The sequence below is a fragment of the Amblyomma maculatum genome, chromosome 3 (genome assembly GCF_055883805.1).
Source record: "Amblyomma maculatum isolate TAMU_Amacu chromosome 3, ASM5588380v1, whole genome shotgun sequence".
Lineage (NCBI taxonomy): Eukaryota > Metazoa > Arthropoda > Arachnida > Ixodida > Ixodidae > Amblyomma > Amblyomma maculatum.
Window position 1 is genome coordinate 197984765 of NC_139346.1, and position 19696 is coordinate 198004460.

The window sequence follows — 19696 nt, forward strand, 5'->3', positions numbered from 1 at the left end:
GCCACAACCCTCATGCCTGGAACAAGAGCTTAGGTTATAACAGAGAAGGAACCCGAGCCCCGATCTGTGACGGCCTTCTTCATTTAATACTGCCACGGCATTTTCTGTTCGAAAAAAAGAAGAGTAAATGGTATTGAAGACGACTTATATACAAATTTAGAACAGCAGAATCTTTTGAGAACAAGCGTTAGGACATTAGGTCTTTCTGAGCAAAAACTTTTCTATTCATTCGTAGCCTGCTCATATGCATAAAGTCTTATCACAACAGCATAGGTGCGTCCCTATTCCCCCTTTTTTCGCTCTACATTTTTCGATCAGCACCGTATAACCCCCCCTTCCCAAAATATTTCTGGCTACGCCACTGCAATGACTAGCCAACAAAGAACTAAGCCAGAAGAAAACTTCTATTACAGGAACGCTATAGTAGCTACAGTAGCAAGCTACAGTAGCAGTTCCCAGAAAATACAAAAGGTGTTCTGGCAGAGTTTCTGTTGGTGCCCTCATAAAGTAACGAGACAGGAGCTGATAAATTTACCTTCTTATTCAACAGCACAAGCCAGTTTACAAGAGTCATCACAGGTGAGTGTTCACAGGGAAAAAAAGAAAAAGAAACATGTCCCTTCCTTGTTTGGAGCTAGACATCCTGCCCTGAAGGCAGTCTAGAATAAGACAGAAGAAGCAACACTGGCTTGCAAACACTGCATGAATTTGTAGACACGAGCTCGAACAGTGCAGTACAGCCCACTGTACTAAATTCCAAAAGAAAGTACACAAGCTACAGATAAGATATATTTGAGCACTAAGTTCTTTTGTACAGTGGAGACAAGACCAAAAAAAAGAGCAAAAAATCAGGGACCTTTTACCCATATTCAATAATTGGGGCATAAAAGAACCACTAGGGAATCACACTTCACAAATGTGCAAATATATTTCTACAATTGCTGAAGCAGTTTCAAAGCTGATGGAATTGAAAGTGAGGGAGGGAAGTCCCATGAGAAAGGTATTTCATCTAATCACTAGTGAGACACTGGCACAGAGTGACTATACCGTCTATGTACTATAGGGACTATAGTGTGAGAGAATGTCTTCCATTTAATATGCAAAATGCAAAAACAGACCTCTGCTAGAAACTTCAACCAACCTAAAAACCTGAATGTATATTTTCAAAAATCTTTTTGCAATGCATTGAGTCAACGTTACATCACATGTTGCCACATGTTGAAACAAGACAAACACTAAAAGCAAATGTTATGTGTGCCATAAGATTAACACAATGATGTACAAAACCAAAATAAGTAAGGGTTTATTATATGAATATATCTCTCACGGACTGCATTCAGCAAACAGCACAGTCTCATAATCTTTCTATACCAAGACAATGCATATAAAAGCAGCATTGTGATAACCAACAGCAATCTGACCAACTGTAGTCTCTGCGCGTCCTATTGAAAATATCGCAATGAGAATGCAACCTTGGAAGCGCTACTCTGTCCACAAAAAATGGTTTGCTGGCACCACATCAGTATACAAAGATGCCACAAAGTTGGCAGAGCATCATAACCCAGAGAGAAATTCATACATACACCGGCATATGCTGATTAAGACAAACAGCACCCACTTCGATTCTATGTTCTGTTAAAAACAAAGAGTCCCAAAGCGCAAGTCTAAGCCGATGAAATGATCAAACAATTGCATATTTTCAGCAGGTGCACTTCAGAGTATGCTGTTGCAGAAGAGTAGCAATGGAAGGAAGTGCACCTTTTAAAGAAAGAAGTTCAAGAAAGAACAGCTGCTGCTACTGCCAGCGTAATGGCTTGGTTCATTCTAAAGGCGCAGCAGTACTTGCTACAAGGCCACAGAGGAAGGACCCAACCAGCATGCAACAGCTGTCCAATAAACTGAGAACTATACAAAAGTAGCTTTGCAGATTAAAGGTAGCTCAAAAAAAATCAATTCAACGCACACAAAACACACCGGCAATGTGGGACATATAACAGCAGCAGAAGCCACAAGCTATAGAACGAGCCCAGGCCAAAATTTAAAAGCACTCAAAAATGTCCCCACTTAACTTAGCAAGGCAACTGGCTCCCCTTTATTCCTCACAATCAATATGTTACGCCAGTCAGAAAGGTAATTACTGATAACAGCAACTATAACCACTAAGTGAAAACTATTGCAATTTTTTTCCTCCTTAGACCAGACTACTCCAACTGCTGTGTGGGACCATGTTACCAGCAATTGTAAGCACACAAAAAGTCCGTTGGCTCCTTGGCCTGCTCCGGAGGCATTTGCTCCTTAATGATGGCAGCTTCCAGAATTTCCACGGTGATGCCTAAAAAATGTAGCCTGTATGCACACGCTGCAAAAACCTACCTGCAAGTAACCCCATGGCAACCTTGTCCACAAATGCGTCTCTTTTCTTCAAAGCACGAGGAGCACAAAATCTGATTGGTCGAGCCTAATTCACTACAAACAGCAGACACGCACTCTGCACACCGGTCAGTCTTTGAGGAAGCAGTCGCTTGTTCCTACTCCCCCCCTCCCAGCCCAGATTTCGTGACTGTAAGCTCAGGAGTATTTCAGCTGTCTTCGATGGCAGGCAGACTTCAGTCTTTACTCCCTCAGGCCTTGTAGATCCGAATTACATTCTCTATGCGCTGTCGGCAGACTGGGCACTGGGGATCGCGGCTCTGCAGAAGCTTCATTCCGCAGTCGTGGCAGGTCAGTGAATGGCCACAGTTGATGAGCACACTCTCGATGCTTTTCTCGAAGCAAATCCGGCAGTCTGTGTCTGGCTCCTCTGCAAGGAAAGGTGGAAAAAAAAAAAGAAGCCGATAAAGAGTGCTGAACTGTAGCCATGGAGGCAAGCTTGAGGCATTCAAAGCAAATTATATTGACCCATCTGCTGTCGGGTGATTTAATACTGCCCTATGCAAATTTCTTTTCGCGCTCTGAAACTGAAATGTAGCAATTAACAGTACAGTCTACCTCTTGCCCTGGCCGCCATCATCCTAGTAGTTGGCTGATAGTACAGTAAAGCCTCATTAATCCGGATCATAAGGGACTGGCAAAAATGTCAGTTAACTGAATTCTGGATTATCGAATTTACCATGAAAACAATAACAAAAAAATGCACTGGGCATACACATACCTTTATTTCATGAAAAATTGTAATTATTGTTTGTTTCTTCATTGAAATTTGCGTGATAACAGTTTCACTCCCATCAAGTTATGGTGCGCACGATCACTGTCGCGTGATCCAATGCAAAATCACCCCAGTGCAGCGAGAGCCTTGGCGGCCTCTTGCACAGTGCGACATCGCAGCAGCGGCTGCTCATGACTTTCATCGCCAGAACAATTTCCGCATTCATCGAAAACTTCAGATAATATGTCATCATCGGTCAGCATGCCAGTGACAGCAACATGCCAGTGGCAGTCGCCATCGTTGTGGAGCGCAATGGCAGTGGCAACAAGCCCCAAACACAGTTGAACAGAGCAACGAGCGCTTATTTCCATGATTCGTGTGCTGTCACTGTCGCATCACAAACAATCGGGACAAAGGAGTCAGGTGTGCAGCTAGTGCAGCCATTGCAGCCACAGGACAGCAATGACAATCATATAACCAAAATACAAACAGTCTCGCCGACCTGAGGATAATGATGTAGCTTCTCCCTTTGAAGTGCGCGGTTTTGCCAAGCAGCCCGCACAGACCACATCGTATCGCGCAGGCTTCCCATTGCCCGCCCGTTGTACATGCGCATCCGTGCTGTATCGCACGGTAACGCGAGAAAGTCGGTAGCTCTCATCGAAGTTCTCCGAATTTACCGATGTGCGGGTAAATGCCTCCTAGATAATGAGCGTCTGCCACAATTGAACTACACACAGTCTTGCCGGGACCGCGCAGCGAGTTCGAGTTAATCGAATTTCCGAGTTAATGAAATCTGGATAAAAGAGGTTTTACTGTACTGCATTTTACATTTTACAGAATTCACACTTCCCTTGAGCCGACTCAGACTGGAATAATTCTTTACTACCTTTTGCGATAAAATGATATTCTCTTTATAGTACTTCATTCATTTTTGTTTTGTTTGGCATTTCATTCATTCTACATGCACCAGTAGAAGGTTTGTAGTACTCAATAAATGAACAAAGAATGAGGGCGGAAGCTTTGGCCTCAGGGTAATACTTACGTGCCAGGAGTTCTATTAAGGAAGAAAAAATGTGATGCGTGCCTTGAAACGCACATGAATTGACACTTATAAGCAGTAGTAAATCACGCACGACAGACTGAACAACACTCAAGTGAGCAGCAAGGGAAAGGAGACCACAGCATTCATTGCCATCATCCCCAACACCCGAAACGAAGGGTACGCGAACTAGGAAAGTCTTCATAAATGGTTATGCAGTTGACGTGTAAACAGTGCAAAAATAAGGTAACAGCACCCGAGACTAGGCAAATCCATAATAAACAAGCAGACATTAACAAGGGGGCAGCAAGATGTGGCAACACAATGTGTCATGGTAAGGTAGCAATTGGCACAGTCAATACAGGCCTACTCAGATATCAGTGGCAGAGGCATCCCAAAGTAGACTTAGCCAGGCTGCTACTGGTGCTACAATGATGGCCAAGGGCATGCACAAGAACAATGGGCAGGGTTTAAAGTTCAAATGTGACTACATTTTCATTGAAAAACTGACTGCTAAAATTTACTAAGAGGAGAAAAAACTCCACCAATTTCATAAAACTAAGTCAATATATAGTACTTTATATTAGAGAAAGAACGCTAGCAGACGATGAACAAAGATGAGGAGCACACACACAGCGCATGTGTGTGTCCTCATCCTAGTCCGTCGTCTGCTAGCATTCATCTGACAATGTTTGACAAACTCGCCCAGCAACATACCTTGCACTTTATATATTAGGACTTGAATTGCAAAGCTGTACTATGATTTGTTTCGTATGCTGATCCCTTGCAGCTTGGGTCAGAATGAACTAGCTCTTCAAGCCAGCTTAAATGAATGCAAGCATCAGGAATGCAGAATTCGAAGGGTGCAAAGCTGTGGCTTCCTTCCTAGCCGCATCGTATGTGGGAACTTTTCTGAAGGGAGTGCTGCATCAATGGCCCATAATATTAACGATGAATGTCACAGCAAGTAACACAGGTGAGTTAATTCTTCTGACACAGCTAAAGATTGGCATATAAATGTTGTTGGTATGACATGATTAATATGAGCTGCCAGTGATCTAACTACTAAACATAAATTCCCTATGCCCTGGAAATGTATTCAGTTCGTGGAGTGGGTGACAGCCCCAATTTACTGCATGCAGTTCTCATTTCATACGTCTATGCCAGAGTTGTTCGAACTATGTATGATCAGGCGATATGTTATTTCTTAAAGCACACAGCTTGTGTTATAATCCCATCTCAAAACCAGATTCTGTGTTGTATTTTTCATAATACAGTGAAATGTTGAGCCAGTTGGCCAGCACACACAATGAAAAACGTAGCTGAACAGACGACGATACACAGAAGACAGACAGACACAGAGACGAGAATGATGCTGCACTGACAGCTAATTATGTGTGTGCGTCTTTTTTCTGTTATCGTTGCCTGTTCAGCTGCATTTTTCATCATGTATATTTTGTGCGTCACAAACACAGCCAATTGTCATCCGTGCCTTGAAACTTGATGCAAATTTCTATGTTGTTCACTCTTCGATTTCGGCGGATCAATTAGGCATCGGAGAAGGTTCCACGTAGTCTTGCTGTCTAGGCGACCTTTGAGGGATTCGCACCTTTTAAGCCAATTGGTGCGAGCGAGGTCCCATGCGTAAATTAGCAGCACACTGAGCACAAGGTTAATATGAGCATCATTAGCCTACATAAAAGCTGCTTTTCCTGCGAGCCCCTTGCTTCCTGTGTGGTATGAGAAGGAAGTGCACCCTTTAATTGTCTAAGATATACCGTCAAAACCCACATATAATACGAGGTGTAATTTCGGGACAGCAAAAACAGAAAAAAAAAAAATTTCATCCGCATATTAACAAAATGAAGTATTTATTTATACTACATTTCACGGTTGTCTCATGAAGTGTACGCGCTCCGTGCTTTCGTGTCCAATGCCACCCTAAACCAGGCGCCGAATAGTGCCATTTACATGCTAAGGCTGGTTTGCTCCCATTCTCGCGCCGACACACTATATCGGAGAATTTCACGCACCGTCGGAAGAGTGGCTCACATTTGCCCCGGCAATTGCAAAAGCCACATGGTCCTCAGTTTGTTCTAAAACCAGTAGCCCGCTTCCAGCTTAGATGTGGGACGGCAAAGCACTAGCAGCCGGATAGCATGTGGCGTGCTCACGCCTCTTTGCGCCTAGCACCGCGTGCAGGCCCGCGGCGTATGCGCCCAGGAAGTGTTCTCAGATCCAGAGTTTTCTTGATCGTCGCCGTTCGGTGTATCGCTCGCCAAAAGTTCCGTGCTAAAAACATTTTTCTCATAGCTCTAAACGCATCCAGTACCCCGCATTTCTTGAAGGCGTGACTGACGTGCTCTTTGGGAATGCTGGTCAAACACCCCGCGATTCGGCTGTAGGGCGCGGCCATTATGGCTGGAGAGGCTGTGAGAGACCTGTGCAATGCGCTGAGTGATTCTTTTGCTATCCATACATCATGCCATTAACCTCCTTCCAGTCATGTGTGCATCGTGGGTACCATGGTTGCGAAGATCGCGGGGTCAGAATGGTGAAATCGAAATCATTGAAACAGTCAGCCGACATCATCGATTGATAGCACCTCCTCTGGCTGGAAGCCTGATGCTGATAGCGCTGATTATTAATGAGGCAGGAACTGCAAATTTAGGACGAAATTTGTTCGAATCCACATACCGTATTTACTCGCATAATTTGCGCACCGGTAACTTATTACCCAGATTTATATATATAAAAAAAAAAAGCTCTTAACAGCATATTTTGCACACCTCATTGCGCGAAACTGCCAGCATGCACATGAGAATGCACAAACAGACCGTATTGGTGCGGCGCACTGTCAAGGCCAATCCATAGCAAGTCCAGCCAAAGTGAAGCCACGGCGCGGTAGTGCTAGCCACCCTAGTAGTGCTCGTAGCGCGTGTCTATTCCTTTGTTGTTGGTGGCTCAGCTTTATGCGTAGTGAGTTGAAGTTTGGTTGTTCGATCACAATTGGCTACCACAACTATCTGGCAAAATTCAAACTCCAGGTGATTGAATTTGCAGAAGAAAATGAAAATCCTACCATTGCCAGGCAGTACAATCTGAATGAAAGCAGAAGGCAGAGCTAACAAATGCAAGCCCAGGAAGGAGAGCATTCGGGGACCTAAGAAAGATAAATTCCCCACCGTTAAAGAACTTGTGCATTATGTTTGCGAGCATCGGGCTTCCAATATCATGCGAGATGCTGCAGTTCCAGGCCAGGAAAATTGCATGTGACGAAGGGATTCCAGCAGCGACGAGTAAAGCAAGCAGGGGGTGGGTGGTCCGTTTTACGAGACGCCATCACCTGTCATAGAGGATAACTCTCTGCCAATGTTCGCCCGAAGAATATGAAGAGAAAGTGGTGGCATTTCGCTGTTTCGTGATAGTGCTGCGCAGGATGGAAAATTTAATTATGTCCCAGATCATGAACGCTGACGAGACGCCACTGAAATTCGACACGCCACCCAACATCACAGTGAGCGAAAAGGGAGTTCCGTCTATTGCCATAAAAACAACCGGCAGCGAAAAGCAACGGTGTACTGTAATGCTGGCAGTGACCACTGACGGTCACAAACTACCGCCCTTCGTCATATTTAAGTGGAAGATGATGCCGAAATTGAAAGTTAAAGGACGCATCCATATTCGTGTCCATGAAAAACGAAATGTTTTGCAATCCAATCCATGAAAAAGGGTGGATAAATGAAGCATTAATGCTCGACTGGCTGGGCGCTGTGTGGGGGGAAGTGACCAGGCACTTTTTTGCGACCTTCATAGCTTCAAGGGCCATCTCGTTGACAGTGTGAGACAAGTTGAAGGAGATGAAGATCAACTTGACTGCCATCCCAGGAGGCCTAACATCAGTTCTGCAGCCGTTGGATGTCTCCATTAATAAGCCGTTTAAAGACAACATGCGGAAGTTGAATGTCGAATGGATGGCCAGCGGAGAACACAGCCTCACTCCCACTAAAAGAATGAAGAGGCCTGCTTTGGCAACAATCTGCGAATGGATACTGGCATGTTTCCCAACATTGTGGAGTAAGTTAAAAAAAAAATGGACTGTCAAACGCACTCAACGGAAGCGAGGATGATGCTATATGGGACTCCAGCGACGATGGTGATAACAGCTGCAACGATGTCAGCCATGGCTTAGAATCCAGTTTTTCCGGTAGAGAATCTGACTAGATAAAGTATGTGCACTTAATAAAGGAAAGAGTTTTGCTTGTGTATGATGCGTCACTTATTTGGATATATATTGCAAGTTATGTCCTTTTAAGACATCTTTACGAAATTTTCGCGTAATTTGCGCACCCTCATTTTGAAGCCTTAATTTATGAAAAAAAAAAAACGCATAAATTACGCGAGTAAATACAGTATAATACAAGACAGAAATGGCGTCTCTCATAGCCTGAGTCACTTTGGGACGTTAAACCCCACAAACCAAACCAAACAAGGCAGAAATCTAACATGATAAAATTGGGAAAAAAAAGGTTAAACCCCACAAACCAAACCAAACAAGGCAGAAATCTAACATGATAAAATTGGGAAAAAAAAGCTCGTATATTATATGCGGGTTTTTACGGTACTGACAAAATTGCAGAAGCACAGACGGCCTTGCAGGTTCTTTTGCCACCAGAAACAAAGCAAGCGCATCATCGGCTGTTTCCACTGTGTTCACCATTTAATGCAGTGCAGTGCATTCGACCAGCCAGTTTCAATTAGCGGCTGAGTGAGGTGGAGTACCAGTTTTGCCTGCATGCACTATATTGAGACGTGCTGCAGGGGTGGCACCATTTCGTCTTTGAACATATTACTTTTTTGCTTTCACACGTCCCTCATTCTTAGGTGGCTCCCCATGCCTGTCATATACAGTACCTGCTATAGTTTCTGCTAGTGCGAGGGTGCAATATCTAGCTTTGTCCAACTTTTGGTGTAACTCATACGGCACATTCACCGTAGCCTGTCTCCCTGTTCGGAAGTGTGCACTTTGCCTCAGGTCAGCAGACAGCCTTCATTAGCATACTCATACTCGCACAGAGGATCACAATTGAGAAACACAATGCTAAGAAATAAGCCTAGGTGGCCTGCTCTGAATGCAAAGTAGAGCACGCAGACTGTGCTTCCAAGTGATTCTGCTGTTCCAATTTCTTATCCAACACAGTCGTTTCAGCGTGATGGTTGAAAATAAGAGGGCAAAGTGCAAGAGCAAGTAAGGTGCCAGAGATGACAAGTTCTTACCCATTGGCGGAAGAGAAGCCTTCTCGAGCTTCTTCTCGCTCTTGGGCTTCGGCTCCTCTCGTGGGGCCTGCTCGCTTTCAGTGACGGGGGAAGATCGCCTGGTGCCTGAAAGTGCGGGAGCAATGGTTGTGTGTCTCATTTCATGCGCTAACCTGCAGTCCCTTCCCACACAGTTCGAGAAGTGACAGAAGTGATACAAGATAGTCATCATCATCATCAGCCAAGTTATACCCACTGCATGGCGGAGACCTCTCCATTTTCCTCCAATTTACCCGATCCTGTGCTAGCTGCATCCACCTGACCCCTGGGAACTTCACCTCATCCACCCATCCTAATTTTCTGCCACCTCCTGCTACGCTTTCCTTCCCTTGAAATCTAATTGCTTGCTCTTAGCAACCATTGGCTATCTTTTCTTTGCACTACATGTGCTGCCTATTTCCTTTTCTTGATTTTGACTTGAAAATCGGTAACTTGAGTTATTTCTCTGATCCACTCTGCACGCTTCCTATCTCTTATTGTAACACCCACCATTTTTCATTCCATAGCTCTCTGCGTTGTCCTCAACTTAAGCAGAACACTTTTTGTTATCCTACACATTTCAGCCCCATAGGTGAGTACTGATAATAAACGGGTCTTAAAAAAAAAATCTGCAATTCCACGCACAGCTCTCATGACAAAAGGAGTCTTAAAGTTTAACCCAGGTGAAGTGAGCATATCTTAATCACGTTAAGCACCCTGGCCTACACATCTCTCTCATTTAGTGTTTACATGTGCACGCATCCCTCTTTGCACCAGAATACGCTTCCCAAGTACCACCCTTCCTCCCAAAGTCCTTCGATGAAATAAGCATTCTTTTGTAGGATGCCCCAAGTCTTTCGGTGCATCGACAGTCCTCACTAATAAAAAGCAAGACCGTAACCAGAAGCAGAAAATGGCCAAGCTAGAACTGACCAGAGCCCTTTGATATTACCAGACGTGAAACTTCTCACAGGGTTCATATGTAAGCAAAAGCATTTGAGTTGGCCAAAGTTTGGGTGCTCATAAATTGTAGCGATGACAGTGATTTCTAAACAAACTGTGTCACAAATTTTGACACTACTGATAAATGCACAACCACGTGGAAACATGTAGTACTTGCTGCTCGAAAATATGCTCAAAATATGGCCCCGGAATGTGCCACATTTTATGTGAATGCAGCGGTTCTAACCAAGGAACAGAATTTCCGCAAATGCAAACTAAGCAGACGAAACAAAGAAAAAAAGATGCACGTACCAACAAGCTTGAGCTTTGTCACTCGACCAGCAATGTCAAAAAAGGCATAGAACTGCTGCGTGCCATCAACGTGCATTAACGTCTTGAAAGGGCCACTGTTCTGCGAGCACTGAACTCTTCCTGGAAAGAGAAGAAGACAGCTGTAGAAAATACATTCCACATTTGCAAACACAAGGCAACACTAATCGGAGCGTGCACCATTCAGCCGCAATGGCCCTAGAAATTTGTACACAGTACGATATCAGAGGGACATAGCAGGGTGTGATGAAGATTTTAAGAGCCATTACTTAGGTATGTCTGCTAATGATAACTGAAAGGCTGGTTATACATTCATGATATTGCCACCTAGTATTGCCAGGTGGCGCATGACTGAAGAGTGAAGGATGAAGAAGTTGATAGGATAACGAAGTATCGCTTGCGCGTCTGCGCTGTTTGCTGCTGCTGTTGTGTCTGGGCTGACCCCTTGTTATAACTCTTCTTGGTGTCCCGAGTACGTGACATTTTGGTGGAGGTGCCGGATAAAAATGGTCGGCTAGGCAAGATAAACCACCCGGACGGCGTCACGCCAGAGTCATGTACTAATTGACATGCCAGTGCATTGCTTCAGCAGACGACTCCAGGGGCTACCTCCGGAACTTCAGCCCTTAGCCACCACCATGACATCTAGTGCCCCTGCTCAGCGAGCTGTCAGCGTCGTGTCGGCTGGTAACTCACCTTGCAGACCCCGCGAGTTCCAATGTCTTTCCACGGTGTAGTTTTTCAGGATGTGGAGGACTGGTTCCTTCAGTTCGAATGTGTCGCTGCTTTTAACCAGTGAGACGACGCTGCCAAACTGAGGAACTTATACTTTAGTGTGGAGGACAGCGCTCGTACCTGGTTCAAAAACCACGAGCAAATTTGAACATCATGGCGAGAATTCCGTCGTCAACTGCTCGAGGTGTACACCAGTGCAGATTGCCACGAATGTGCTGAACGGGCCCTCCACTCTCGCATTCAGATGCGAAACGAGAGTGTTCAGACATATGTGGAAGAGATCACATGTCTCTTCAGGCAAGCTGACCCCGTCATGTCCGAAGACACAAAAAGTGCGGCACTTAACTCTGACTGTTGAATATTGTAAAAAAAGATTTACCCCCAGTGTCAGATCTGTTTTCCCCCAACTCCAACGTATGATGCAGGGCTTTCAGAGCAAGAGTTTGCATAAACCACCTTGGGCCTTTTCTTCACAACGAGCTTTTGGGTGGGGCAGGAGGCGTATGATGGTGGTAGTCTGCTTGTGCAATGTTCATGTCCTTTCATTCTCAAGAATATGTAAGGACCAATGCTTCATTGAGGGGTGTCTAGTTTCTGCTTCATGGTAGTTTTCGGTGGATGCGAAAAGCAAGGCGCCAGTGTGCTGTGTGATGTCAGTGCACGTTAAAGAACCCCAGGTGGTCGAAATTTCTGGAGCCCTCCACTACGGCGCCTCTCAAAGCCTGAGTCGCTTTGGAACGTTAAACCCTACAAACCAAACCAAACCATAATTACATGTGCTGACAGACGTTGACGGCTGACCTCCGTCTCCTCAATGAGAGAAAATGATTAAATGCATACACCCTATAGCAGTAACTCTAACGGTCACTTGAGTGAAGACAGCCACGCTTAATTATTGTTAGAATGCCGTGCAGAGCTGCGATCTTCATGCAATGCATCGTTGGAGCCATATCGGAAGCTTCTCGGGTCATCGGTGTTTTGTCACAACACACCTTGACAAGTCCCAGGCTGTGGTGTGATCCACAATACACCCCGTGCCAGTGGTTGAATATTTCGTCTAAAAAAAATTGTCGCTTTTGCTGCTTAATTTCACCTTGATATCCGAGTCCGAGCATGAAACTGCAGGTTTCTACTGAAAGCCTGATTTTTGCAGACTGCTTTAGTGTCCCTTTAGGAGGGCAATGCGATAGTGATGTGTTTGGATGCAACGTGTACAGATGGAAGTTGACAAAGACAGTGACGTGCAGTGCACAACGTAAAACAACTAGTGCATTAAAAATGTTAGCATGCACACACCGTCATCGCCTGTGATAAAGACCAGTTCATCGTTGAGCGTGCATGGGATGTCCTTCTGGAACACCCAGTACTCGGGCCGATCCAGAAGAGGGTCCAGGTCACTGGGCAGCTGGTTGGCTGTTGTAGACAGGGTTGCAGGGTCGCAGGTTGTCAGGCCGAACGCCAGCGAGCCTGACAGTGAAGTGTCCGTGCCTACCACCCGGACTTGAAGCCGCTCGTTGGGCAGAAGTGTGCGCGAGACAAACACAAATGCCCGCTGTTCATTCAGGTCGCAGCGTTCGGCCAGTGTCCTGTGCATTGAGAAAGAAAAAGCCACAATTGTAAAACTGCCAACACACTGCACTCCCAAATTTTGCAGATCACATTGTACACATTCACATTGCGCAAGTAACTTCGGAAAGACCTTTCCTGGCCCTATATGTGACTGTGGAAAACAATGCAACTTCCGCTCTGGGTATCATGTAAAAAGAAAACAAATTGTTATGTTATGTGGGGCTTGACTTCCAAAAGCCGCACGTGGGCTATGAGTAAGATCCCTAATTTTCTGTGGCAAAGAGTTTCTAATTCCTCAAACTGAAGAGGTGAGAATCTGCAATATTAAGCGGCAAGCTTCCTGCGCATCAACACGTGTGGTCTTTCGCGCAGCAAAAGCCATCGCTGCCATCTGCGTCGCTGCTTCGTGTTTCGTGCGCCTTGCCCAGTTCTGTGCACATTCACCTCTTAATGCCAAAAAGCTAGTTTTTAAAAACCTAGACAAATTTTAATTTTAAATAAAATATTAATTAATCCCTAAATTTGAATTTCAAATTAAAACTTTAATACAGTAAAGCCTTGTCAATTCGGCCTTCCAAAGGACAAGAAAAAAATGTTCGATAAACTGGCGAAAACAGTTTGCACCAAAGTAATCTTACCTAATGAACTTGTGGAATAGTATGACTGCCTATACAGAGGACAGAGGAGTCAGATTACGGTTGGAAGACGGGGAGCGCTTGCATACGCCACTGGGATGCCTCACTGGTAACAGATGGGAGTAGGGCGGAAAATGAGGCGGTCCTGAAAGGACTAGATGTCTGGGTGTCGATAACAGCCAGATTCGCTCTGATCCGTAAACCTGGGTGGTCGCCTTGGTCTTCGCCGGCGAAGGTCATTACACTGATCAGAATGCCTCGAAGAAACAGGGCTTGCAAACTGTTGCTGTGACCATTCGTTGGAAGAGGCAGGGTGGGCTGAGTGAACCGAAGACAACTCACGCTGGTAGGTGGGTTCACATGGAAAAGATGGGCGGGAGGACACTGGTGGAATGTGCCGGCCGTGAGAGTCGAGCCGGAGGAGCTCTTCACAAATGATTTGCCAAATAGTCAAGGTAAGGTCCGCAGAGACGTGCTCGTCATTGCTGGCAACGGTTGTCCCATTGGCCAGCCTTCCAAACTTGGGCGTTATTCGGCGGGTCTTCAGTGCTTCAAAAGTGTGGATGTGACGGAAAAGAGCAGAGACAGTTGGCTTGCAGCTGAGGAGTCGTCGAAACACTGTTTAGGTTCAGTGACAAAGCGCTCCCATGTCATCAACGTGTCCTTGTGATTTTAAAACCAGATAAGGGCGGTGTCGATCAGGAACAACACGACGCTGTCAAGCTGAATGGCAGAGTATTTTGATAATGGAGGACTACTGATTGTCGTCTCGCCTGCCAGGTTCGGAAGATTTATGACCAAAAAAGTTTACTGCATAAATTTCAATTTTCAACTTGACATATTTGAACCTCAAAGTTAAAATTTATTTTGCACTAAAAATTTAGTTTTCCTGATTTTAAGGGGGGACACGGCTCTTTGTGGCCGAAAGTCAGTCCAAATCGGATTTTCAATTTCTTCATTTTCACGATTCTGCGACGTTTCTGCAACTATCTGCAAATTTTGGTAGAAAAATACCACCCATTTCATACATTACAGCGTTCCAAAGTTGCAAATCCGAACGCTTGGCCCTTTAAATTGAACTCAAACCACGCTGAGCTTTGATTGGCCGCAGTTCGAGAAATATGTGCTCCACCGGCATCATTTTGGCCTCTTTCGAAAGATCATGATTGAAACTATTCCCATATCTCGATTTAAATCTATAAGCGGACACCTGAAACAGGAAACAAAAGGCCAAATTTGCGCGAACACACTGCTACTCAGCTCCGAAACCATGTGACCAAACTGACCACATTTGGTTGGCTGCCGGCATCGACTGTTTGCGGCCAGGCGCCATTTTGAAAAGGTCGCGCAGTTTGGCCTAACTGGTTTAGCGAGCTTTCTAGCACAAATTTATTGAAATGGACTTGCTTCTCACTTGCAGAGGCAATTATCTTGACAGGAAAAGCAAGTTGCTGTTAGCCTTGGCAATTAAAAAATATGCCAAAACATTTTTCGCCGATTTCTCAAAATTGAATTTCGGTCACAGTCACCATATTCGAGGAGCGATACTTTTGAGTTCTACACTCGTCTATCGCTACAAATCATTTTTTTTCCCACAAAAATAACCTCATAAGTGCTACAGTAAAACATGCTTTTTAACGACTACTTGTTTGACAAAATTATCAATATAAATCATTGGTCTCAGTCACCAAAATGAGCTTTTTCTTTGGCACGTTTGACCAGCTATAACTTTCATCCAAATCATCCTAGAATGCTTATTTATGCATTATTGCAGTCCTTTGCGATTCTAGATCACTTAAGGATAAAAATCTATCAACAAGACCTAATGTTTACTAACCATGCTTCCTCCAAACAAAAGACCAGCTTCACTCACTGTATTTAAATCTACCTGCATTAGATAAGAACAGTTTGCAGTTTTGGAATGAGCATTAGGAAATGCACAAATGGTGCAAATCTGGTGCATATTTGACCATAAATAATACCTGTCTCACGTGCACTTTCGATCCTAACTGAAATCGATCTGCATTCAACTGAGTGCAGATTGAGGTTGTCCCACAGCAACTTTCAAGTGCAGTTGAGCCCGAGCCTGCTTGGCTCGAAGCCGCTTTCTCAAGCGGTCTTCAGTTTTCAAGCACATTCGAGAGCGGGCGTCGACACCCTTATCATTGAGCTATCAAAATAAAAACGAATGCAGCAAAACCTCAAATATTAATGCAGAAATGTATTAATAGGAATGATAGAACACTGTTAGGGCCTTTTGATAGTTTTATATAAAGATATATATATAATCTAGAAGCTGCTTGGCGCCACTTAAAGTATGCGAAGAAAACTTCAATATGATCATTCAAAACACCTGAGTAGCTCCGGATGTTTCAATCCTTTTTGAAGACTTCAATGCAGAAGAGTTCAATCAGGATCGGAAGTGTTTGTGTGTCAGAGGTATAAAAGAAATGATTCTAAGAGGGGTGTCTCCATAAACTAAGAATGCCCCGATTCTTTCCTATTAATTTAAAAATAGAAATTGCATATTAAAAAAATTATTTTGTTCTAAAATTTTTGCCAACGAAGCATTTCTGGGGGAAGGAAACTCCGCCTATTTCTCAAAAAGGAATACTAAAGTGGGGGGATTGAGAGGAGGGGGGAGGGGGGGGGTACCTCTCCTCATGTTAGCCTCTTTTTTGGCAGAGCGGAGAGTACAAAAAAGCACAAATGAGTCTGAATGAGTGCTTTTAAAAAAAATCTCTGCAGTTAAGCTGACTTGGAAAATTTTGCAAGTTGGAAACTGCGACCACCGACAGCTCTCACTAAAAGTTTGAACTCAGCCACAGCCTGGTTTAGCCTTTCCATTCTGCCCTGTTCATCATGGCGCTTTCCTGACCTCCTTTTCTTTCCGACTGGCCTGTACTGCTTTTTTTCCACGTTTGTAGTACCTTTTCTTTCCGACTGGCCCATACTGCTTTTTTTTCCACGTTTGTAGTAACTCTTTCCCACCATTACATGCCGCCCTCTTCGTTTGTATGACCAAGGTTGTAGAAAAATTGGCTTTTTCTGCAGCTCATGAACCCAGTGGCCAAGCTCCCTTTGGTATCTCAAACAACAGTGAAGAGTTTTCACATTTTATAAATTGCGCATAACGCGGAGTCATTTCAGAAATGGCCCGATGCAAAAATCAGCGTTAAGGTCTGCCTTCAAGGGGCGAACTTTCACTGCGAAATCTTTGCACGATCCATTAAAGGGCTAATGCCGCTGGCGTGCGCCGCCGTTGGGCGAAGCGCAGTGTGTAGCCATCCCGTCTCGCACATTGAAGCACTCTACCCGTTGCAACGACATGTCCTGGTTGCCGGACAAAAAAGAAACGGATACAGCATACTGCAATATAGCACATACACAAAGTGACAAAAAGAACAAAAAAATAAGAAAGCACCAGGCTACAGCATTGTACCTGTATGTTTGAGCAGCAGCCCAGCCAATTCGCTGCTTCACCGGCCACTATGTTCTTCGCTTTTGTCCCAAAAGTTTGTTTTTCATATTCGTCGTAAGCTTTTCCTTTCCTCTAGCCTTAGAAGGCATTTCAATGGAGTTGTACACTTAGCCTGGTTTTCGTTGTTCATGCACGCTACCGTGGCAGCAACGGGAGATGAAACCCTGCCACCAGCCACGCCAATGTAGATCGCCGGTGCATATCTACTCATATTAGAATCTCGTAAATGCTTCCGCATTGCAACCGACGCGAGAACAGTGATTCTAAGAATTTGATACCGTATTTACTCGCATAATGATCACACTTTCTTTTTTAAAATACTGACGCAAATTTCGGGGTGCGATCATTACGCGGGGTAAATTTTCTACAAAAAATTTTTGACCACCGAAAACGCAAACAAGTTGCAGGTCAGACGTCTTAGAACATATATCTCGATTACAACCAAAAATAAAAGCTGAGTAAGGCTTACCTTCGCAATAAACACGCACATTAAGCATCACATGGAGTGCACAATGCCCATTTATTTTTTTTCGTCAGTACTCTAATCAAAGTCTGAATCCTCGCCATCCTCACTTTCACAGCTGCACGACTAATCGGAAACGGCAGTGTCGTCGCTGGGAGCATCTTCACAATCCCACAGGAAGTCATCTTCCATTCCATCCAAAGCGTTAGATATGCCTGTCTTCTTAAAACTCTTAGCCACTACCTCATCGGGGATACTGCTCCACGCTTCTGTGATCCACGAGCACAGCATCTCCACGGATGGCCTTCTAATCTTTCCGCTCGGCGTCAAATCATGCTGGCCCATCGCCATCCACTCAGCATAAAGTCGTCGAACGTTGTCCTTGAACGGTTTGTTCAAAGACACGTCGAGAGGCTGCAGCAGCGAAGTCAGGCCGCCAGGAATGACTGCAATGTCCGTGCGCAGCTCTTTCAGCTTGGCACGCACGTTGTCCACAAGGTGACCCCTAAAACTGTCCAAAACCAGAAGTGAGGGAAGCAGAAATGCTCCTGGTCTTCTTCCCCAAACAGTCTTGATCTAGTCGACCATCAGGTCTGCAGTCATCCACCCTTTCATCTGCGCACGTATATGGATGCCACGGGGAAAGTTTCCCTTCGGAATAGTCTTCCGTTTGAAGATCACGTATGGTGGCAGCTTCCGCCCATCGGCCGTCACAGCAAGCATGACTGTGCATCGCTGTATTTCTGCGCCAGACGTCTTCACGAGGACCCTTCTCGTTCACAGTTGTATTCCGGGGCATGTCGAACGTCAGTGGAGTTTGATCGGCGTTTCCAATTTGCGACATGAGGTAACCGCATTTTTCGCGAAGCCTAGTGACGAAGTGATGGAAGTCTATCACTTTGCTTTCATACGCGGCTGGGAGCCGCTGGCACAACGACGTCCGCCGCCTCAGGGAAAGTCCATTCCGTCGCATAAAGCGAGTCGTCCAACCGGAGCTAGCGCGGAAATCCTTTGCGGCGATCCCCAGCTTCCTGGCAGTTGTGCGTGCTTGCGTCTGTATCATTTCTAATGACACTGCACAACCATCCTTGCGCAGGTCCCTCATGTATTCTAGGACCACCTCCTCAACACGAGGGAACTTGCCCATTTTGGGTCCACGGAAAGCCCGCCATGCCTTGTTCGTAGCCATCAGCTTCTCGCGCTGCTTCTTCCAATAGCGTATCCTCATTTCGTCCACGCTGAAATGCCTACCAGCAGCGCGGTTGCCATGCTCCAGTGCATAGTCGACAGCCTTGAGCTTGAACGCGGTGGTGTAACTGGCATACCGCCCCATAGTGAAATGGCGTAAACTCGCACAAAAACACAAAGCACGCTACGACGCTGCCGAATTGCAAAATGGCGAATGCCGCAAAGCATGGAATCATGGGAACTCCAACGTTACTAGACTAGGTTGGGAACTCGTCGGAATGCATTCGCTGCGGGATGACTGCAGATCAACCACCAGGCGGCTCCATGTTCGGGGTGCGATCATTACGCGGGGAATTTAAAAAATGGAATTTTGACCTCAAAATTGAGGGGTGCGATCATTACGCGAGTGCGATCATTATGCGAGTAAATACGGTACATTATTTGCATTGCAACGAGCTAACTCCTGAATCGCTGCAGGAAGAAAACACTTGCATTCCTTCACCTGAGAAGCCACCTCTCTGTGCTTGGCATCAACAGCCTTTCGATCCTAGATTCGATTATGCTTAATCAGAAACGTGGCGATTGATGCCGTACTAAATGCTTCTTTTGACGATGTTTGCAAAAATGTGCTCGGAACAGAATGAAGCCGGCCGGTGGCGGCGGTCATTGTAGAGGGAGGAGCTAAGAGAACCAGTTCTGTGCGCTGATTTGCTTACGCTCAGATGCGGCAAAGCGGCGGCCGCTGGGCGAAAATATCTGACCATGTTAGATCGGGTGCAAACAGAATTTTTTCGTGCCGCGCGTGCGACGGAGTCGTCGCCAAGCGATGTTCTCTAGTTATTCGGAAGTTTATCACTCCACGGAGGTCGGC

At 45.2% G+C, this 19696-nt stretch overlaps 1 protein-coding gene across 1 annotated transcript in view; it reads right to left on the minus strand.

Annotated features, from left to right (window-relative positions):
- Positions 1-523: 523 nt before the first annotated feature.
- Positions 524-19696, minus strand: part of neur (E3 ubiquitin-protein ligase neur) — a 37019-nt gene continuing 17846 nt past the window's right edge. Inside the window, exons 8-11 of the mRNA XM_084599192.1 lie at positions 12786-13075; positions 10737-10856; positions 9465-9569; positions 524-2800 (exon numbers count right to left, since the gene is read on the minus strand). Of these exons, the coding sequence (XP_084455318.1) occupies positions 2622-2800; positions 9465-9569; positions 10737-10856; positions 12786-13075 (694 nt within the window). The 3' untranslated portion in view covers positions 524-2621. The remainder of the gene's footprint in view (positions 2801-9464; positions 9570-10736; positions 10857-12785; positions 13076-19696) is intronic.